Raw genomic sequence first — 22,500 nt, forward strand, 5'->3', positions numbered from 1 at the left:
AGTCGTACGGGTTCCTCCTCTGCGGGGACGCGGGACACATCTGTCCTGATGATGCGTTCAGGGACGTGGACAGCAGTCCGGCCTGCCCGCTGAACTCCGGGGGCTGAACCCGAGGCCGGGGCCCCCAGCCCGGGCCCCGCGGCCCCGGACGGGTTCCCCCCGGCGGCTGCTGCTGCGGCCGCTGCGTAGTGGTGCGTGGACCAGTCGTCCCGTGCGGGGCCGGGCGGGTAGGAGGAGGAGCTCCACCCGCCCGGCCCCGCACCGCCTCCCTGCGGGGCCGCCAGCGCGTCGGGCCCCAGGCCGGGGTGGTGGTGCGGGTGGTGGTGCGGGTGGTGGTGCGGGTGGTACCCCGTGAAGTCTGAGTACTGCGGGGGGGAAGCTCTGCGGGCTCAGGCCCAGCCCCGCAGGACGCGGGCTCTGGTGCGGGTACATGACGGAGTCCTTCTCCAGCTGCAGGTAACTCACGTACATCTTCTCTCGGGAGGGAGAGCCCTCAGCATACTGCGAGGCCAGCCTCTCTGTCTGTCTGTCTGTCTGTCTGTCTGTCTGTCTGTCTGTCTGTCTGTCTGTCTGTCTGTCCTCACCTGTCTGTCCTGTCTGTCTGTCTGTCTGTCTGTCTGTCTGTCTGTCTGTCTCCTCACCTTCTCCTCCACCTGTCCTCTCTGTGCTCCACCTGTCACGCCCGTTAAAAACCTGTCTGAGGTCTCACCTGTCTGTCTCTCTGTCTCCTCCCCTCTGTCCTCACCTCCTGTCTGCTCCTCTCTCCTCTCTGTCCACAGGTCCTTCTCTCCTCCCTTCTCCTCCACCTGTCTCTCTCTCTCTGTGCTCCACCCGCTGCACGCCCGTTAAAAACCGCTGAGGTCACATGGGAGCTTTTATTACTCTTATCTCCCCTCCTCTCACGCTCCTCCTCCTCTCCTCCTCCCTCCTCTCCTCCCCCTCTTCTCCTCCTCCTCTTCCTCCTCCTCCTCTCCCTCCCTCCTCCTCCTCTTCACCTCCTCCACCTCTCCTCCCTTCTCCTCCTCTTCTCCTCCTCTCTCCTCCTCTCCCTCCTCTCCTCCTCCTCCTCCTCTCCTCCTCCTCTCCCTCCTTCACCTCCTCCTCCTCTCTCACCTCCTCCCTCCTCTCCTCCTCTTCTCCTCCTCCTCTCACCTCCTTCTCCTTCTCCTCCTCCTCCTCCCTCCTCCTCCTCTTCTCCTCCTCCTCTCTCACCTCTCTCCTCCTCCTCCTCTTCACCTCCTCACCTCCTCTCTCCTCTTCTTCTCACAGTGAACCACCTGTCACCTCTTTTTCCCCTTCTCTCTCTTCTCCACAACAACTCTCCTCTTCTCCTCCCTCTCCTTCTCCTCTCTCTCTCTCTCTCTCTCTCTCTCTCTCTCTCTCTCTCTCTCTCTCTCCTCTCCTCCTCTCTTCTCTCTCTCTCCTCTCTCTCTCTCCTCTCCTCCTCTCTCTCTCTCTCCTCTCTCTCCTCTCTCTCCTCTCTCCTCCTCTCTCTCTCCTCACAGTCCACTCTCTCTCTTTTTCGTTTAAAGACTCCACTCTGTCTCTCTCTCTCTCTCTCTCTCTCTCTCTCTGTCTCTCTCTCTCTCTCTCTCTCTCTCTCTCTCTCTCTCTCTCTCTCTCTCTCTCTCTCTCTCTCTCTCTCTCTCTCTCTCTCTCTCTCTCTGTCTCTCTGTCTCTCTCTCTCTCTCTCTCCCCCTCTCTCTCTCTCTCTCTCTCTGTCTCTCTCTCTCTCTCTGTCTCTCTCTCTCTCTCTCTCTCTCTCTCTGTCTCTCTCTCTGTCTCTCTCTCTGTCTCTCTCTCTCTGTCTCTCTGTCTCTCTGTCTCTCTCTCTCTCTCTCTCTCTCTCTCTCTCTCTCTCTCTCTCTCTCTCTCTCTCTGTCTCTCTCTCTCTGTCTCTCTCTGTCTCTCTCTCTCTCTGTCTCTCTCTCTCTCTGTCTCTCTCTCTCTCTCTCTCTCTCTCTCTGTCTCTCTCTCTCTCTCTCTCTCTCTCTCTCTCTCTCTCTCTCTCTCTCTCTCTCTGTCTCTCTGTCTCTCTCTGTCTCTCTCTCTCTCTCTCTCTCTCTCTCTCTCTCTCTCTCTCTCTCTCTGTCTCTCTGTCTCTCTGTCTCTCTCTCTCTCTCTCTCTCTCTCTCTCTCTCTCTCTCTCTCTGTCTCTCTCTCTGTCTCTCTGTCTCTCTCTCTCTCTCTCTCTCTCTCTCTATGTCTCTCTCTCTCTCTCTCTGTCTCTCTCTCTCTCTCTCTCTCTCTCTCTCTCTCTCTCTCTCTCTCTCTCTCTCTCTCTCTCTCTCTCTCTCTCTCTCTCTCTCTCTCTCTCTCTCTCTCCTCTCTCTCTCTCTCTCTCTCTCTCTCTCCCCCTCTCTCTCTGTCTCTCTCTCTCCCCCCCTCTCTCTCTCTCTCTCTCTCTCTCTCTCTCTCTCTCTCTCTCTCTCCCCCCCCTCCTCTATCGGCCTCATTTGCATAACAGGCCGCTGCTGGTTTCAAAGCGAAACAGACAAAGTTACAAATGACAGTAAAACAATGAGAAACGACACGTCATCAGTCAGAGAGACGGCAGCTCATTTATTCATTCATTAATTAACGAATTTATTTATTTATTTATTTATTTATTTATTTATTTATTTATTTATTTATTTCGTTTCCTCTGTCAGAGTTGCATCATCACTTTTCGTTTATTTAAGTGCTGTGTTAAGTAATAATAATAATAATATAATGAAAATAATAAGTAATAGTAATAAACACAGGAAATAAAACAATATCCATCAAATAAAAGCTCAGATAAAAACCATAAAACTGTTACTTCCGTTTATCAAACAGGAAACAGGTGAACTTCACTCTAACTCTTCTTCATTCCTGCCTTAGATTAGTTTATTAATAGATAACTCATAATTAATAATGAAACATATACTCCTATATTCTGGAAATGTTCTCACTCGATTCAGTGTCAATCAAAACATTTAAATATGTTTAAAACAGATTTTAAATCTAGTTTAGTCAGTTTGTAGTTTTAATAAATGTGTTTTCAATCTGTTTGTAAACTTTGTAAACTGAGTTTAACATTAATATTATTAGTAGTAGTATTATAATGAATAATATTAACTAAAATGATAATAGTTTTATCAAACAAGTGATAGAAAATAAACCCTTTAAACTTCATATACAGTATCTCTTCAGGACTCAGTGATGGAATTTGTTTTAGTTCAAGTACTGAAGTACAATTGAGCTATTTGTACTTTACTTATATTTGCATGTATTTCAGATGTTCTACTATTAATACTTTTGTTGTTTGACCTCAGAGGGACATTTCTAACGTTTTAATGCACATTATTATAATAAAAAAAACATTAAGTTACAGTACAATAGGATTTTTAAGGTGATGTATTTTTACTAGTTTTACTTACATAAAAGATCTGGAAACTTCTTCCACCACTGATGACATTTCATAACTAAATTCAACATCAATTTAAAAATGTGAATACAAACTGATTTAAAACAGTTTATGTCACATTTTAATTTAATAAGATTTCTGTTTAAACCTCAGATTAATTTATTCATTTGGATTCAGTTTTGATGTTTTTTAACGTAAACATTGTTTTATATGCAACAAATCTGTTTTATGTTTTATGTATTCATTATGTTTTATATTACAGTCTGACTGACATCATCTCTTTACTGATTTTATTACACTCTTACATTAAATTAATTTGCTTTTTTTAGTGTTATTTCATGAAAGTTTGACTGATAAAAATAAGGAAATCAGTTTAAATAGAATGAAATAATATAAAGCACAAATCTTCTCCAATTGATGGATCATAAATATTATAATACCAGTTTTAAATTTTAAATGAATAAAAGTGCAGTCATGTTGGGACAATTTATTACTGCACAGTAACTGTTTATTTTCCATAACATTAATATAATAATAATAATAATACATAATAAATAATAACAATAATAACATTATTAATAATAATAATAATAACATTTATAATAATAATAATAATAACAACAACAACAATAATAATAACATTATTAATAATAACATTAATAATAATAACAATGAGTGGAATTATTTTGTGATTGTTTAAAACAATATTTCAATAAAAACACAAAGTTTCACTGCTGTCATGTTTTAATCAGTCACTCTTCCCTGATTGTTTCATTATGTGAATAAATAAATAATACATTTTATTGTTTCATGTTTTAGGTCAAATGTGGATCTGAAAAAAAATCTCATCTCATCACATTTGAAAAAGAAAAATAAGTTTAACTCAGTGTGTCAAAGGGAAGTGATCCACACACACACACACACACACACACACACACACACACACACACACACACACACACACACACACACACACACACACACACACACACACACACACACACACACACACACACACACACACACACACAACACAAACAGGAAGTGGTGAGGTCACCTGAGGGTCAGCAGCTTCCTGAACTGAAAGTAAAGAGACAGAGGAGGAGTCTGAGAGAACAATAGAACAGAACAGAATAGAAGCTGAAGTGAAGAAAACTCAGTGTAATGTTGTAAAGATGTGAAGATACACCCTTTATCTATAATATTGATTATAAAATATGATAATTAATATCATTATACAATCAATTTTTATATTTTAGAGTTGTGTGTCTCTACCTGTTCAGGTACTCTGTATACTACCTGCTCAATTGCTGCTATAATTACCTTTTTCCTGCATAATGAGCGCTTTTACTTTTAGTACTTGAAGTACTTTGTGGTTTTAATATATTTGCACGTTTTCTTGTGACAGAGTACATGTACACACTGGTATTTTGCACAGAGTACTTCTTCCTGCAGTATTTGAGCGACGTCGGCTCAGTGTGTCTGCATCTCATTCAGGTACTCACTGCTGCTCCTCCATGTGTACTGTGTTCATGTGTTCATGTACAAGTACACAGTGGCTGCTGTCCAACACGATGTGAGTCAACAGTTTAATCTGCGGCTCCACTTCTGATAAAACTCTTTATGACTTCTGGGAAGATTTGTTATCAGTTCAACTCTGAAATACACAGTTTTTTATTTATTCTACTCTTCTAAGTGTTTAAACTGCTCCTGGATCTGATCTGTGAGAATGAAAAGGACGTTTCAGAAGGAATGATCATGCCACTAGTTTTTAAAAGTTTTAATATAAATGAATGCTGATTTCAGAATGTTAACAGAGTGAGAAACAATTAGACAACAATAAACTTCATTTATGTCAAAGCGTTTGACCTTTAACCTTCTCAGGATGTTTTGGTTCTATATTGTTTTAGTAACGGAAAGTAACTAAGTACATTCACCCAAGTACTGCAGTACATTTGTGAGGTACTTCTACTTTACCCTACTTTACGATTCAACTCCACTACATCTTCAATGGAAACGTTACGAGATACTTTGCAGATTCATATTAGTAAATCAAAATATAATCAACTATTAAATGATGATTTACTTTGAATATATTTTGATGCTTCTGTACTCTTAGTGACATTTTAAACGCACCACTGTTACTTGTAACAGTATTTTCTCAGTGTGGCATTAGTACTTACACTGAAGTACAGTGTGGTGTTCCTCTAGCGCCTCCTGCTGCTAAAGCCTTCTGTGAAATGATTGATACCAACATGTAAAACGACTCCATTAAACATAAACATGAAGAGGTTTACAAGTGGTCGCGTGTTACAAAGTGCATTTACTCAAGTACACTTTACTTTATGGCAAGTTTGAGATACTTGTCATAAAGTATTTTTATTTCCATGCTACTTTATACTTCTACTTCACTACATTTATCTGACAGCTTCAGTTACTCTGTAGACTAAGAGTTAAATTTATTTATTTATTCATTAATTAACGAATTTATTTATTTATTTATTTATTTATTTATTTATTTATTCCGCTTCCTTTCGTTTCCTCTGTCAGAGTTGCATCATCACTTTTCATTTATTTAAGTGCTGTGTTAAGTAATAATAATAATAATAATATAATGAAAATAATAAGTAATAGTAATAAACACAGGAAATAAAAATATATCCATCAAATAAAAGCTCAGATAAAAACCATAAAACTGTTACTTCCGTTTATCAAACAGGAAACAGGTGAACTTCACTCTAACTCTTCTTCATTCCTGCCTTAGATTAGTTTATTAATAGATAACTCATAATTAATAATGAAACATATACTCCTATATTCTGGAAATGTTCTCACTCGATTCAGTGTCAATCAAAACATTTAAATATGTTTAAAACAGATTTTAAATCTAGTTTAGTCAGTTTGTAGTTTTAATAAATGTGTTTTCAATCTGTTTGTAAACTTTGTAAACTGAGTTTAACATTAATATTATTAGTAGTAGTATTATAATGAATAATATTAACTAAAACAAGAGTTAAAATAAATAATAAAGTATCAGATACTTTGTATTGCTATAGATTAAAGTACAACCAAACAGTTTATATAATTATTGAAATTAGACATTAAACAAACAGAAAACATTTAGTCTTAATAATTAAATGAGGATAACATAACATAATCAAATATAACAATATAATCATATGAATTAAATAAATAAGCTAAATATTAAAGTTAATGGTTCTAATGGTTGGTGGGTGTAATGGCGCTGTGTTACCGGCGCTGACCAGCAGGGGTCGCTGCTCGGAGCTCCGCCGTCGCTGCTGCTCACTCAGACCGCAGAAGAAGAAGCTGACGGCTCCGCGGGGGAAAAATTAAAATGTCTGCTCCGAAAACCATCCCGAAGGACGCGCAGGTACCGAGAACACCGAGAACACACACCTAGAACCCTTAGAACACTCAGAACTCAGAACACGTAGAACACGTAGAACACTCACAGAACGGGCCTCTTGCCTCGCTGCAGGCTGCGCAGACTGACGGCGCAGTGAACCTGCAGACATGAAGCTAAGCGGCTAACGCTAGCGCCGTGTTACCGCAGACAACACCAGCACACAGCTAGCGTGTTAGCCTAGCATGTAGCATGTTAGCCTAGCATGTTAGCATAGCCACTGACGGCAGGAGTCACTGTTAGCCCACAACAAACCACCACGCGCCTGGTTCTCCTGGTTCTTAGTTCTCCTGGTTCTACTGGTTCTCCTGGTTCTCTTGTTCTCCTGGTTCTCTTGGTTCTCCTGGTTCTCTTAGTTCTCTTGGTTCTCCTGGTTCTCTTAGTTCTCTTGGTTCTTAGTTCTCTTGGTTCTCCTGGTTCTTAGTTCTCTTGGTTCTTAGTTCTCTTGGTTCTCCTGGTTCTCTTGGTTCTCTAGTTCTCTTGGTTCTCCTGGTTCTTAGTTCTCTTGGTTCTCCTGGTTCTCTTAGTTCTGGTTCTTAGTTCTCTTCCTGGTTCTCTTTCTCTTCTCTTCTTAGTTCTCTTGGTTCTCCTGGTTCTCTTGGTTCTCCTGGTTCTCTTAGTTCTTAGTTCTCCTGGTTCTCCTGGTTCTTAGTTCTCTTGGTTCTTAGTTCTCTTGGTTCTCCTGGTTCTCTTAGTTCTCCTGATTCTCTTGGTTCTCCTGGTTCTCTTAGTTCTCTTGGTTCTTAGTTCTCTTGGTTCTCCTGGTTCTTAGTTCTCTTGGTTCTCCTGGTTCTTAGTTCTCCTGGTTCTCCTGGTTCTCCTGGTTCTCTTAGTTCTCCTGGTTCTCTTGGTTCTTAGTTCTCCTGGTTCTCCTGGTTCTTAGTTCTCCTGATTCTCTTGGTTCTCCTGGTTCTTAGTTCTCCTGGTCCTTAGTTCTCTTGGTTCTCCTGGTTCTCCTGGTCCTTAGTTCTCTTGGTTCTCCTGGTTCTCTCTTGGTTCTTAGTTCTCTTGGTTCTTGGTTCTCCTGGTTCTTGGTTCTCTTGGTTCTCCTGTTCTCCTGAATACTTTCTGGTTTTCATTATTTGCAAATGATTCAGAAACACTGTACTTACAGTATGTGAGGTTTACTTGAGTACTTAAGTACATGTTGTACTTCTCCTGCACTCCATGTGATCGTCTAGAACAGTGGTTCTCAACCTTTTTTCAGCCAGGTTCCCCCTAACCAGCGCAAAGCATGTTAGGTTGAATAAAGATGTAACACTCAGCACATCAGTGTCTGATTATTAAACACTGAACTGAGTGCTGTTGTTTTACATGGTAGTGAGGAACCTGTGCTTCACTGAGGATCTTTGTCAGTCTTGGAGCAGCTGATCAGCTCAGTCTGCTTCTCTGCTTAGTCCTGACCAGTCGTTGCAGAGAAGGAGGCCTCGCATACACATGAGGAGGCAAAGGGCAGGAGCTGCTCCAGGTCAGGGTGCTCCTGCTTCACACACTTCATCTGGAGGTCACATGACACCTCCTGAGTTTCTCCTGATAAGTGACGGGCAGCTTGCTTCAAATGGGTTTCTCGCCCAATCCAGCTGTGCAGATGTCTCCTCCGTCAGGAAAGTAGGAATGAAAATCTAGAATCAAGTTGGTCAAATGTCCCACTGAGACTTGCCTGGAGCTTCTGTGCACATCCTCACTGGAGAGACAATCCGCTCTGCTTCCTTCAGGAAGACACCCACCTTGTCCTCCAGGTTGAAGACGCTGGTGTCCTTTCCCTGCAGAGACACATTCATGGTTGAGTTTGCTGAATATATCTGCAGACACTCAGCTTTGAAGCCGTCTGTGTCCTGGAACGAGGCGGCATGGGGAGATCTGTGCTCAGTCAGAGAGGCTTCAGACCGTTCTCCCTCCAGAGAGCAGCAGCAGTGTGTGTGTTCAGACCCCATGTTTAACAGAGGCCTTACGTGGCCTTGACTTTATGAAGTGGATCACTGTGACGCTGTCGTTCAGAGCGTCATGTGACACAGGGCTCATTTCCTTGGACGCCAACGCTTCCCTGTGGAGACGCATGAGTCCACTTCCCGTCGGGGTTCTCTTCTTTAATGCGCTGTGAGTCCTCTCGCTGCCCGTCACTGATGCTGCTGCAGGATTTCCAGCTCATGCCGTTTTCCCAGAAGAAGGTGTTGACAACATCAACATGTCCTCTCCTGTTGTTTCCCCTCCAACGCTTTGCAGAATAGTGTGTGCTCATAAATGTCCTCAGTATCGATGTATCTCACAAAAGCAACACGTTGTGCATTTCCACTGACATCTGTGGATTCATCCAGCTGGAGTGAAAAAGAGTCGCTAAGTTTTCCCACAAAAACAGTTTTTCTGGCTCTGGTTCGGCCTCTTCAGCACTTGTCCCTCCATGTTTTCAGCAGCATTTCTGCTCCGCTTCAACCACGACTCCATTGTTAAGCTTTGAGGATAATGAAATTGAATAGCCTACTGAATGTAACATTCAGTTTATGAACTTACACTTATATTTTATTGAATATTTATTAAATAACTATTTTTAAAGGATTTTTGAATGGATGCTAATTTTAAATATATTTTTTAAAAATCTCACGTACCCCCATTTGAGAACCACTGTTCTAGAACATGAATGGTTGTAGATTTAATCAGATTTAAAGATCATAAAAAACATCAGATATAATACAAGGTTTTATTTGTATTATTTCTGCTCTGATGCTCTGATGGTCTGATGGTCTGAGGGTCTGACGGTCTGGTCTGGTCTGCAGGTGATGATCCAGATCCTGAAGGACATGGGGATCACGGAGTACGAGCCCCGAGTCATCAACCAGATGTTGGAGTTCACCTACAGTGAGTAGATGTTAATACTGAACAGGAAGTCCTTTGTGTTTTTACTCCTGATGTTGTTTTTGTTTCTCTTCACAGGATATGTGACGACCATCATCGAGGACGCCAAGATCTACGCCACGCACGCCAAGAAGTCCACCGTGGATGCCGACGACATCAAACTGGCGATCCAGTGCCGCATGGACCAGTCCTTCACCTCGCCGCCGCCACGAGACGTAAGAACCCACCCACTTCCTGTTCACGCAGTCACACGGTAACCTCCGAACACCGACAGGTTTTAGTTCTTTGGTTCCTTCTGTCTTTGGCTTTTATTTTCACTTCAAAATAAGAGTCCTGCTCCTCTCTGGAAACAGAACATCCTGACGTAGAAGTAGAGAGAACTCAAGCGTCTGTAGTGCAGAATAACAGTTATGATGACATCAATCATAAAGAAAGAGAAAAACATAAGTTCAATTCCTTTGATCATTTCTTTTACAAGAATTGGTAAACAATGGAATCTACGAGTGTAACCAACGTTTTATATGTTTTATGTATTAAACTATTTACATTTCTACAGCCTCTGCTCTGTGTTCAGCAGCAGTTTAGTCCATATTTCACTGATTTGTTGTCACATGACTGTTGGTCTCTGATGAATCAATCATGTCTTCATAGCTTCACTGAGGAGCTCAGAGTTTAATGTTCTTTACAGAATCTGTTTAAAACAAACGGTTTATTTGTGGCGAAATTTTAAACGAGAGTAGAATAAAATGTTACTACTTTTTCTGTGAAGGAAGCGTTCCTCTCACATGATGTGTTCAAGGACCGTCGGAAAGATGAAAATCTGACGCCGGTGGCTTTTTTACAGCTTCTGGCTGTGATAAACGGTGTGGTTTTAGTGACTGTTTGAAGAAAACATGCTGGTGTGTTTTGGGGTTCAGAGGATGGACTGTTTCTCATGAAGGTCACAGCTGTTCCTGTGTTCCTGTGTGTTGGTGTCCATCTTTCATGGTTCAGCTCTGAGTCTGTTGTGATGAAGCAGCTCTGAGGTGTTTAGTTGATGAACCGTTAATAATTGAGACGAGGGACGTGGTGTCACTGCTGTTAGACTCTCTGTAGTGTCTGGTTTCTCCACTAGATGGAGCCTCTGGCTCTTTAATGACATTTAGCTACAGGTGTGTTTGGTGACAGTTGTACTCAATGTTACTCTAAGTTATTGATCGGTTATTGATACTCGACTAATCTGACATTTTGGTGTCAATTTTCTGCATTTGATAAGTTGCTTTTTATGCTTTTTTTTTTCATATTTCCAAGAAACTTATGAGCGCATCTCTTTTTAAAGTGGTGCTTTAGTGTGAGGAGGAGAACGTCTTAGATCAGAGTAGAGCCAGAGAGGACGTCTCACTCCAGAACTTCTAAAGAACCGACAGCAGAACCGTTGACTCCGGACCGCGTCCATACTCCGGGTCTTTACTGGCTTAGAACCCAGTTTCGAGTGGCGTCCTTTTCTAAAAGCAGCCTCTCTCTCTTTGGAGAAGCTGCTGATTAATTTCCTTGTCACTCGACGTGATTCTAAAGGAAAATGTTTTCTCTTCTGAATCACTTCCTGTGAACAGTCTGTGTTCAGACTTTGTATTTCCTGTTTTATTTTGTTGACCTTCTGTGTTCAGTTCCTGTTCGTTTTATTTTGTTAACCTTCTGTTTGTTCAGTTCCTGTTTGTTTTATTTTGTTAACCTTCTGTGTGTTCAGTTCCTGTTTGTTTTATTTTGTTAACCCTCGGTGTTCAGTTCCTGTTTTATTTTGTTAACCTGTGTGTTCAGTTCCTGTTTTATTTTGTTAACCTGTGTGTTCAGTTCCTGTTCGTTTTATTTTGTTAACCTTCTGTGTGTTCAGTTCCTGTTTGTTTTATTTTGTTAACCCTCGGTGTTCAGTTCCTGTTTTATTTTGTTAACCTGTGTGTTCATTTTGTTAACCTGTGTGTTCAGTTCCTGTTTTATTTTGTTAACCTGTGTGTTCAGTTCCTGTTTTATTTTGTTAACCTGTGTTCAGTTCCTGTTGGAGGTTGCTCGGCAGAAGAACCAGACTCCTCTCCCGCTCATCAAACCGTACACTGGACCCCGACTCCCTCCGGACCGCTACTGCCTCACGGCGCCCAACTACCGCCTGAAGACCGTTCAGAAGAAGGTGAACAAACGTTTCCTTCAGTGAAATTCTACTTTTCCATTTTTTGACCCCACAATTCATCTGTAGTTGTTTGTTTCCTGTCAGGTGACGTCGTCGGTCGGCAGGATATCGGTGCCTCGGCTCAGCGTCGGCGCCATCTCCAGCAGACCGAGCACGCCGACCCTCGGTGAGTCAACTCAACACTGTGGTTCAGAGAGACGGAAGGGCTGGAGTTTTACCCACAATGCAGTGCAGCTACACGCTCATATTCACATGTTGAACCTTCATTTGAACCCACAAGGCTCGACACTGTTCAGAATGCATTCTGGGAAATGTAGGAGAGAAAATATCATCGTTTTTGTATTTAAATTATTAAATAAACATGTTTTCACTGTAAAGTTCATTAAGTTGTTCAGGAACTGATCTCTTTAGATAGTTTGCTGCTGTTCATATTTACAATACATTAGTTTGACCAAATGAATTCTGGGAAATGTAGGCACCCTCTAACTGAAAGAGAAGCAGGTCACCTCGTACGTCATAACCAAACGGTCCAACCATATTTAAGATTTAAAAATATATATCTTTATTTCTTTGTGCTTTGGGGTCCGGTCTGTTTTATGTTGGACTGACTCCCAGTAGGACCAGTCTGTGTGTACTGGTCCCAGTTTGTTCTGACCCGTGTGTTTTCTCCACAGGAACTCAGTCTGTTCAGTCCGTCACCGCTAAAATGGGAACTCCGGTTTCTCTGACGGGTCAGAGGTTCACCGTTCAGATCCCACCGCCCTCCCAGACGGCCACCACCAAAACCAGTAAGAGCCTGTTCTCTCCCAGTCACTTGTCTAATACCAGTTTAATATGGTTTTATAACTTTTTATGTCTTTCGTTGTCTGTTTGCACTGATGTGTTTATTTTATAAACTATTCTTTAACGTTAAACGTTTGGAACCTCAGTTTTATTTTGTCCTCCATCTCTCAGATAATAAAGTTTAGTTTGAAGAGCGGGAAGAAATGAGAGAAACTGTTAAAACCAAACGTCAGCCATCTTGTTTTTAGTGAACACTGGAATAAACTTGCGTTCAACCCTTCGCTCTCTTCTCGTCCCGACAGCGACGGCGTCCACGCCCGTCTCCAACGTCCTCATCAACCCGTCTCTGATCGGCTCCAAGAACATCCTCATCACCACCAACATGGTGACGCAGAACTCCAGCGACTCGCTGAAGAGGAAGCACGAGGACGAGGACGACTACGACGCTTTATGACCGAGACCCTTTTTAAAAATGCATCAATAAACACATCCCCTTTTTAATAATCCTTAAAATGACAGAAACAATAGGTTGACCCTGCTACTGTTCTCACCAGAACCTGGTCCAGATCATTAAGAACTGTAAGTTTTAGTTTTCTAGAACGTGTGTTTAACGAGAGGAGACCTGCAGCGTCAGACTGGGAGTCGACCAGTACGACCAGTCTGCTGCTGGTGATGCTGGATTCAAACGGAAAATCTCCTGTTCCACTGATTTACAATAAACTGCGTTAAAATACAAACTGCCTCTTTCCTTCAAGTCATAGTCATGACTGTATATATTCCTCCTAAAAGCTGTAACTGAACAGCATTATGGGTAATACATGATCCAGTGTTTAACGACAACATTCACTAATTAAACGCTGAATGAAAACACAACAGCAGGTCTGTTAGTTCATTTTACCTTTAATAATAAAAAGAAAACTAAAATAAAAATCTCAAAATAAAAAATACATGGCAAAACAATAGACTCTTAAATGATTATGAGAATAATCATGGTCGCGATGATACAGTAGAAGTAATAATAATAATAATAGTCACCATAATAATCAGAAGCATAATAATCATAATTCTATCTTTTTCTGGTGGTTTCTTCGTCCCACCAGCAGAAATGACTTCCTGTTTTTTATAGACATTATGGTAAGCATCGCACAGGCCGGGGCGTGGCACTTGTCAAAATATTTTCACACTTAGCAAAAGTTCCCCCACATATGCAGACAACGTAAGACAATCACAGCACTGCTCGGAAACAAAGTGAAACTAAAGACATGCTCCGGGTCGCTGCTGCTGCTTCTGGGTCGCAGCTCTCATGACTGACTGAAGGGGGAGGGGGGGGTTTTGGCAGTTTTTAAAAGGAAAAAAAAGAATAAAGTTTGTGTGGAGCCTCGAAAAACACAAACTATTTGTTTTAAGTGGCCAGGCGTCTTTCTTTGCTCCCTGAAATAAGTTCTGTGGGTTTGTTTTGTCATCAAAGCGCTCGTGTTTCTGAAAGGTTGATCTGTGCAGGTTGGCTTTCTATTGACAGGAAAATATGATCTGAACTAATTTCATCTGTTTTTTAAAGAACAAACACAGAGAAAAGATCTGGTAGAGGAAGAAAAGTCCTTCACATCTGTCTGAACGAGGGAAACAAAACATGAGCTGATGGAGGAGGGGGGGGAGCTGAAGGGAAACGCTGCTGTTTGTTTATTTAAATCTCTGTTTTTATTGGCTGTGAAGTTTTCGTGGCACTTTAATAATTTTGGCCAATTTAAAGTTTCTGATACTTTTCTCACATGGCAGGTAGATTCAGGTACTAGTACTATAACGTCACACTCTAAACTTCTATTTGAACAAGAACAAGTAACAATGTATTCTCAGAATGTTTTGTGAAAAGCAAGTTAATATTCAGATTTTTTCAATTTTTTTGAAGTTGCAACATTTAAGAAATAAAGCAGTTTTATGGGACTTTTCGTGGGATAAAGTTGTAATTTTACAAGAGAAAAAGTTTATCTACTAAATTAAAGCTGTAATTTTACGAAAAATAAATAAGAATAAGTTGAGACAAGAATAACATCTGTTTCTGAGACAAAACGTCATATATATTACAAGAAATAAAGACTTTTCCAAGAATCAAGTTCAATAAACTGAATCTAAAATCTGCTTAAAGTCGTTTCCTTTTAATGAGAGATTTATTAATCATTACTTTTGTTGTTTGTAATTATAACAAAGTTAATCTGACACTTAAATTAAGCTTTTATAAATCAGATCGTAGATGTTTTTATTTAATAAAGATTCATTTGAAATTGAACTCTTTGGAACTTTGAAGAATTTAGTAACATGACTTCATGAAAATTTTAAAAAACACTTTTATATAATTACAATAAGTTTAATTTTGTGATAATTGGCAGTCCTTTTTATTTTTGCAATTTCCTCCAAAAATAAAAACATTGAAAACGCTGCAAATTCTGTTTTTTAGTCACAAAAAACTGAAAAACAAGAAAGATGTTCCGTCTCGTCGGCAGCAGAGCGGTGATGAAGGCACGAAGCAGGTTACAGTCGACACCAAACACAAGACGCAGAAACAAACAGGTCTGATGATCAACTACAAACAGCAGGATTCCCCTTTAACGCCTCGCTGCGATTGGTCGGATTCTGTTTTTAATAAAAGCGTAGAAAGAGGAAGTTGCGAGTTCAGCGTCAGTTTTTAAGCTCTTCATCACTAAAAACTGACGTCAAGTGTAAACGGAACCAGAACCTCAGGAACCGGATCAGTCTACACCTGATGGAGGTCGAATACCTACGACGGAACCTTTGGACCATGAAAGGAAAAAATTAAAACAATGGAGGAATAAATTCAGAGAAAATAACTTTATATATCTGATTAAAGTCGTAAATTTACGAGTAAAATGAAAACATTTTGAGATAAAAACGTGGAAACGCTTGCGTCTGAATTTCATTGCTACTAAAGAATCAAAGTATTTTATTCATAAACACGTTTTCTTTCATGTACTTCCTGTGTCCCTTTATTAAAACAATAAATACTAAAGTGAGTGACGTGTTTTGATCTCAAAGTGAGTTTTATTTGCGTAAATTTGTGACTTAAATCTCAGCAGATATTAAAGTTTTTTCTCTGTAATTATTATTTTTTACTTATAATGGTTCTAAAACGATTCCAGCGTCGACAGAGTTTCTGCTCGTTGAACTTTTAGACGTCTACTTCCTGTCGACGGTGTGAAAATATGAAACTGTGTAAAAAAAGAAACCAACCAAACCAAAAGTGTCGTTTTAATATAAAAGAAGAAGAAGAAGAGTACGGTGACATCTGTGTATCGAAAAACGTGAGAAAGTAAATGTGAGGAACCCAAAGGTCCTCCACAGAACAGAAAACAGAAGAAACCTGATTAGAACCTTAAACAATGTTTGAACTCCAGAAAGACCAACAGAGTCTGAAACAGGAAGGAAACTCCATCAACGCTGGAATGGTTCTTTTTCAAAATAAAACAAAAAAGGAACAAACATTTTTTACAAAATGGACGACAGGGTTCAGAGTGTTGAGAGAGGATGCTGGTGAAGTCTGTGTGTGTGTGTGTGTGTGTGTGTGTGTGTGTGTGTGTGTTTATATGTGTGTGTGTGTGTGTGTGTGTGTGTGTGTGTGTGTGTGTGTGTGTGTGTGTGTGTGTGTGTGTGTGTGTGTGTGTGTGTGTGTGTGTGTGTGTGTGTGTGTGTGTGTGTGTGTGTGTGTGTGTGTGTGTGTGTGTGTGTGTGTGTGTATGTGTGTGTGTGTGTGTGTGTGTGTGTGTGTGTGTGTGTGTGTGTGTGTGTGTGTCCTCCCCTTCAGCCGTGTTAAGAAGCGTTGACAGTATTTACTTGAAGAAAACGACACAGACCTCAAACAGCTCGTAGAAGATTATTTTTTTTCTATGTTTCAAATATATATTCTGTTTGTACAATCGCCGCGCAATTCAAAAACAAAAAAGATAAAATAAGAGCACGAGCTACTGCTGCAGCTTCCTACACATCTTTTTTTTGTGTTTTTTTTTAAAATCATATGTCAGCTGGTCCAACATTCCTTCACGTTCCCGCTCCGACACAACATCTGTCCTGCAGCTGCTCAACACTTATAGTTTTCACACTTCAGCAAAACAAAACAGAAACAGAGACGGAGACGAAACAAACGGCGGCGGGAAGATGAAATGAAGCAAGAGAGGAAGAACACCACCCCCCCACCCGCGAAGCCTCCGTCCAAACACGCCCTCCTCCACCGGGGAATGTAACGTGAACAGTGTGTGTGTGTGTGTGTGTGTGTGTGTGTGTGTGTGTGTGTGTGTGTGTGTGTGTGTGTGTGTGTGCGTGGGTTCGAAGCGAGCATGTGAAGCGTCGGCGAGCTCCTAGCAGTCCTCGTCTTTGTCGTCCACAGCGCCTTTGAGCCGCAGACGGGCGAAGTCCTCGAAGACGAAGTCGTCGTCCTGAGAGACGCTGCTGAGGGACGAGAACAGACGGAGAACGTTAAACACGGAACCGAAGAAAACCTCGTTCAGGACTAGCTCTGGTTTTAAAGAGCGGAATGAGAAAGAACAACATTTCCCAGAAGCCCCCTGGTCGCTGTGGGGTAAACGTCACGGCAACGAGGCGAGTGTCTGTAGTTCAGACATGTGATGGAGTATTCAGGTACTTTACTGCAGTCAAAGTACTAAAACCACACGTTTAAAATACTGCTCAATGAAAACTACTAATACTACACACCCACAGGTGAGTCTCAGCAGAAGGTATGAACCACGCAGGAGAAACACAGTTAATACTCAGTTACATTCCTAACACTAACAGTAAGAATTACTTTGATACTTACTTTGTGTCAAATTCTATCAAATTGGTGTCGATGGGGGGGTCCATCTCTGGCACAGCTGTAACACACACACACACACACACACACACACACACACACACACACACACACACACACACACACACACACACACACACACACACACACACACACACACACACACACACACACACACACACACACACACACACACACAATAGCATGTTGCACCACTGTTTCCATGGCAACTGCTTCTTGGTCTCCATGGAAATTGAGTGCATGATAAAGAAGAAGGGATGGAGGAGGAAACAGAGTTATGTAATAAAATATGTTTCTAAACGTCTGAATGTAAAATGAATATTTAGTTATTGATGATTAAAGAGGCTCCGATCGATCCTAATCAATTATTAATCCCAATCAGATATATAGATATATATATATATATATATATATATATATATACTGTCTATGGTACTAACAATAACCACGTTGCCGTGTTTACTCCTATATGATGTTATTTTGAGTGTTGATGGAGCAGCTAGTGTTAGCTTAGCATAGCATTGATGGAACCAGACTCCATTTAGAAAACAAGCATTTTAAACGTTGGTTTCTTGTCGTGTTGCAGAGAGAACGAAGAAAACCTGAATTCAGACTTTTTACAAATCTGTATGATGATGTAGTTGTTTCTGTTGAATCTGTTCATTGTGACTGAATCAGGATAAATGCTGCAGCTTCATACAGCTGTAGTGAACCAGACATGACGGCGCTATGTGAGTGCTGATCAGCAGTCAGGTGACCAGGTGACCTCACCTGACTGTGGGCGGGACAGCGGCGGCTCCACTGGTTTGGGGTGCATTAAGATGAAGGGCAGCTCCACCGCCACGTCTCTGAAAACACAACAACACGCCGTCACTTCTTCAGCAGGAAGTCGCCTCTCAGTCCACTTCCTGTTTCTGATCATGATGTCATAATGAGTTCTGAGCTAAACCTGCTCTGAGGACACGACTCAACAGGAAGTGACCTCACAGCAGCAGTTTTATTCTGAAAAACAGCTGGGAGCCAATCAGAGAGATGCATTAGCTGATCATGTGACTCTCTGCCTCTATTGATTCTGATCATAGTTTAGAGGTTAGCTTAGCATGAGGCTAATTCAGTGGCTGTTTAACACCAAGACTTTTTTTCACTTATTCATTTCATTCACGTCTACTTTTCTGTTTATGTTTTTTTAAGTTCCATCAGTGAAACTGAACTTCCTGCAAATGTTCACAATAAAAGCCTAAATTAAAGTATGTGTATTTAATCCAGTTTGTCTCTGGTTTAAAGCAAATTATCTCTTCTTTTTTTAAGAGAGATTTTGAACTAGTCTGTCATTTTTAAAACCAGTAAGAGCTACTTTACCTTCAATTTAAAGCAAATAATAGTTGTTAAAATCATTTAAAATATGTTTAAACCAGTTTAAACATGCGATAAACCGATGTTAAAACATAGATACCTTTAAATCAGAGGTAAACTGGATTAAACTGGATTAACTGGATTGAACTGGATTGAACTGGATTGAACTGGATTAACTGGATTAACTGGATTGAGATCACTGTGGCGGTCACACAGAGGAAGAGATCAGAAGAGTTTGAAAGTGTCGTCTTCAGATCAGACTGAATGAACACTGAGGCTGTCGCTCACATTTACCTGTCCAACATGCCTCTCAGCAGCCTGCAGGGGGGACACACAGGGGGGGGGAGGGGGGGGGGAGGAGGGGGGGAGGAGGGGGAGGAGCCAAACAAAAAGAAACCCAAAAAAAACACAAACACAGAGGGGAGATGAAATGAAAAGCAGGAGGCGACATGTTCACAACAAGTTGACGACCTAAAGCAAGCAGAGGAGCGACTACGGCTACAAGCAGACGGTTTCCACGGTAACTGACAACAGGAAGTTAGGAGGACGAAACAGGAAGCTGAGCTGCACCGACACGGAAAATGAAGTCTTAGGGGGGCGGAGTCTAAACGGATCGTGTTTCTGTTTGTTTTTCTAAATGTTTCGTCGTGTTTAAAAATCTTTTCTGCACCGCTGTCGTCATGGTAACGCCATCAAATGTTGTCATTGGTCCGTTTTATATTTCTGTGTGAGTGAGAAAACAGCTTCAGACAACGTTACAGATTGTAAATGGTCTCCATTCAAAACAATACTGATTTTCCAGTTGCTATGACAACAGTGATGAAATTGACTTACAGCATTCATTTTGAATATAATGTACATTATATCAGTCATTTTCTTAAGTGTTCCTTCTTATCTAAACATGTGATGTGGGTCACATGACATCCTGGATCTCTATTTGTTAAAGGAGCTACAAATGTCCCCTGGCTTTAGAAGTTATTTTGATATAAAAACAAAATGATCTTATTTTATATTTAATGTTGGTGCAGGTCAGCAACAAATGTTTAAAGAAAACAAATCTAACTCCACTGATGACATTAACAGGAAACAAGAGGCTAAGAGGACAGGAAGTGATGTCAGCAGAGTGTGAGGGGTGTGTGTGTGTGTGTGTGTGTGTGTGTGTGTGTGTGTGTGTGTGTGTGTGTGTGTGTGTGTGTGTGTGTGTGTGTGTGTGTGTGTGTGTGTCGTACCCTCCACGTGAGACCACCAGCTTCACTTTGACTCTGTAGGACACCAGAATCCCCAGAACCTCCTTGTTGGTGACGTCCTTCACACTGAAACACAGAGCGCCGAGGTCACATGACCTGTTTAACCTGTGTGTGTGTGTGTGTGTGTGTGTGTGTGTGTGTGTGTGTGTGTGTGTGTGTGTGTGTGTGTGTGTGTGTGTGTGTGTGTGTGTGTGTGTGTGTGTGTGTGTGTGTGTTTACATGGTGGAGGAGGCCAGGTTGGTGTCTTCGTGCTTCAGCTTCCCGTCCAGAGCGAGTCCTCTCTTCTCCCGGTTCTTGTCGAGCGTCGGGGTCAGAGTGTACACCTTACAGAAGGTGGAGCTGGACGACACCTGGTCACTATGGAGACGACACGCAGCTGTCAATCAAACTGTCAGCGGCACTCCAAAGACTGACTTCAGATCAGATGTTCTCAAGAGCTCATCAGCCGTCAGTAGAATCATATGGTGGTGGTATGATGACATCATTGTGTTTATCTCTGGTTTAAACCAGTAAACATCAACTGTATACTGGGTTAAACTGGTCATAAGCTGTTTAAACCAGTTTCTCTTGTTTAAATGGGTTTCAATAAACTAAAAGCAGTTTTAACACAAATAACTTCAGTTTCTTTAAAACGTCATAATGATTTATTACTACTGTCAACATGGTTTCAAGCAGTAATCACTTAAAACCAGTTTAAACAGACTAACATCTAGTTTCTATCTGGTTTAAATCAAGTGATCTCTTGTTCAATCTTTAGGTTAAACCACTTAAAACTTATTGACCTCATTAACCCTTTAGATATATTAATTAAACTGGGACTTACTCTGCCTCCAGCTGGGCCACTGGACATTTATACTGGGCAGTACTGAACAGACAGATGTCTGCATACTGACGCACTGCAGAGAGAGAGAGAGAGAGAGAGAGAGAGAGAGAGACTGTTACACATTCATAACTTCATAACAGAAGAAGAGACGATGAAGAGGAAGAGGAAGAGACGACGTACCGGAGATCTTGACTCTCTTGACGGTCTTGGTGGAGTTGTTGGTGACATGAACGTTGACGCTGATGGGCTCTCCGTGGTAGTACAGCTGCACGCAATGCATCATGGGAAAGGAAGACATTTGTTAGTGTGATTTAAACGCCTAATTAAAAGAGTGTGTCAACGCTGCCAACAGTTTACCCATCGGAACATTTCAAACATGTTGAAGGCCAATAAATAAACAAATGTAATCCACAATACTATCTCATCTCTTAGTTTTAATAGTTAATATACAACGTTAGCATTAGCTACAGAAATAGTTAATACTACACGAAAAATAGACCCGGTGATTGATATCAACTTTAATCATGCAGCGTTACAAAACATCTGTCAGTTTGACTTTGTGACACTGCAGACAGATGTGAGCAGCTGTTCATCCACCTGCTCACAGGACAGTGTGTGTGTGTGTGTGTGTGTGTGTGTGTGTGTGTGTGTGTGTGTGTGTGTGTGTGTGTGTGTGTGTGTGTGTGTGTGTGTGTGTGTGTGTGTGTGTGTGTGTACCTCCTTGTCCAGAGAGGCCTCCAGGTGTAGGGATCTGTCAGACATCAGGAAGCTGCGTGTCGTCTCCACCATCGGCTGAGGACCGGGCTTCTCTGGAGCGTACTGAACCTTCCTGATCACCAGACGCACCGAGTTCCTGCAAACATGAACTACGTCACTGCGATCTGCTTCACTCCAGTACGCAGAAATACTGATATATATATATATAAAAATATATATAAAAAACTACATTTATAAAAAGGTGACATTGTATTGCCCCAAAATGTCTTGCCGCATGTAATAGTAACACAAAGGCTAACCCAGTAGCACAAATGCTAACTTATTGGTTTGTGTAAAACCTCAAGATTCATAACTTTTTAATCTGATATGACAGCCTAATCAGAGAAAATTAATAATTGATCAAAAATAGTTATCTCATAATAATTTTCTGTTGATCAGCAATCCTTTAATCCTCTGAATCAGAACCTTTAGGCTCATCCAGGTTCAGGAAATGGAACGAACGTCTCATGGGACAACAAAATAAAAGCCCCATTCATACAGATGTTAAACCCTGGTAGATTTGTAGATGTTCATGAAACTGATGTGGACCTCCTCTGAGAGCTTCAGGTCCTCAGAAACCTTATGATCCAGCTTCCTGCAGGTCTGAACTCACCTCTTGTGAATCTTCTCTTCTATTGACTTGGCACAGAAAGCTCTGATCTCAAAGTCGACTCCACAGGCCTGCAGAGAGAGGATATTCACCGGGATGGAACCAGAACCAGAGACACAAGTAGTTTGAATAAAGGAAAACACTGAAAGGTGAGCGTTACCTTCCCAGTGTCCTCTGGGCCGGGCTGTAAAGTGACTGAACACGGGAGGTTCTGAGGAATCTGAATCAGCAGAAAAACAAACAAATACAGTCAGCGGTTTCACATCTT

At 41.4% G+C, this 22,500-nt stretch overlaps 3 protein-coding genes across 4 annotated transcripts in view; 1 reads left to right on the forward strand and 2 right to left on the reverse strand.

Annotated features, from left to right (window-relative positions):
- Positions 1-471, reverse strand: part of LOC129113274 (homeobox protein CDX-1-like) — a 10,218-nt gene extending 9,747 nt beyond the window's left edge. The window contains 3 exon segments of the mRNA XM_054625488.1: positions 1-107; positions 109-375; positions 377-471. The exon segment at positions 1-107 is cut by the window's left edge and continues 36 nt beyond it. Coding sequence (XP_054481463.1) covers positions 1-107; positions 109-375; positions 377-471 — 469 coding nt within the window.
- Positions 472-6,688: 6,217 nt separating this feature from the next.
- On the forward strand, positions 6,689-13,334 carry taf9 (TAF9 RNA polymerase II, TATA box binding protein (TBP)-associated factor). The gene is made up of 7 exons (XM_054625489.1): positions 6,689-6,779; positions 9,584-9,665; positions 9,741-9,877; positions 11,689-11,823; positions 11,908-11,989; positions 12,498-12,611; positions 12,909-13,334. Exons 1-7 carry the CDS (start codon positions 6,744-6,746, stop codon positions 13,058-13,060), a joined length of 738 nt encoding a protein of 245 aa, XP_054481464.1. The 5' UTR covers positions 6,689-6,743; the 3' UTR covers positions 13,061-13,334.
- Positions 13,335-13,488: 154 nt separating this feature from the next.
- The window catches only part of LOC129113277 (arrestin red cell), a 21,898-nt gene continuing 12,886 nt past the window's right edge, over positions 13,489-22,500 (reverse strand). The window contains exons 7-17 of one of the 2 annotated variants that reach the window (XM_054625490.1): positions 22,393-22,452; positions 22,236-22,303; positions 21,584-21,719; positions 21,047-21,131; positions 20,867-20,939; positions 20,263-20,400; positions 20,026-20,109; positions 19,091-19,114; positions 18,215-18,291; positions 17,429-17,483; positions 13,489-17,061 (exon numbers count right to left, since the gene is read on the reverse strand). In XM_054625490.1, coding sequence (XP_054481465.1) covers positions 16,971-17,061; positions 17,429-17,483; positions 18,215-18,291; positions 19,091-19,114; positions 20,026-20,109; positions 20,263-20,400; positions 20,867-20,939; positions 21,047-21,131; positions 21,584-21,719; positions 22,236-22,303; positions 22,393-22,452 — 891 coding nt within the window. In that variant the 3' untranslated portion in view covers positions 13,489-16,970. The remainder of the gene's footprint in view (positions 17,062-17,428; positions 17,484-18,214; positions 18,292-19,090; positions 19,115-20,025; positions 20,110-20,262; positions 20,401-20,866; positions 20,940-21,046; positions 21,132-21,583; positions 21,720-22,235; positions 22,304-22,392; positions 22,453-22,500) is intronic. The other variant, XM_054625491.1, reaches the window with a different exon arrangement.

The sequence above is a fragment of the Anoplopoma fimbria genome, chromosome 24, assembly GCF_027596085.1.
Source record: "Anoplopoma fimbria isolate UVic2021 breed Golden Eagle Sablefish chromosome 24, Afim_UVic_2022, whole genome shotgun sequence".
In the NCBI taxonomy this organism is placed as follows: domain Eukaryota; kingdom Metazoa; phylum Chordata; class Actinopteri; order Perciformes; family Anoplopomatidae; genus Anoplopoma; species Anoplopoma fimbria.

What these genes read in the sequence shown, in the direction of transcription:
- taf9 (XM_054625489.1), top strand. Translation starts at nt 6,744, where the DNA reads ATGTCTGCTCCGAAAACCATCCCGAAGGACGCGCAG. An exon ending in CCATCCCGAAGGACGCGCAG is followed by an intron (nt 6,780 to 9,583) that starts GTACCGAGAACA and finishes TCTGGTCTGCAG; the next exon opens with GTGATGATCCAGATCCTGAA. An exon ending in GACGGCCACCACCAAAACCA is followed by an intron (nt 12,612 to 12,908) that starts GTAAGAGCCTGT and finishes TCGTCCCGACAG; the next exon opens with CGACGGCGTCCACGCCCGTC.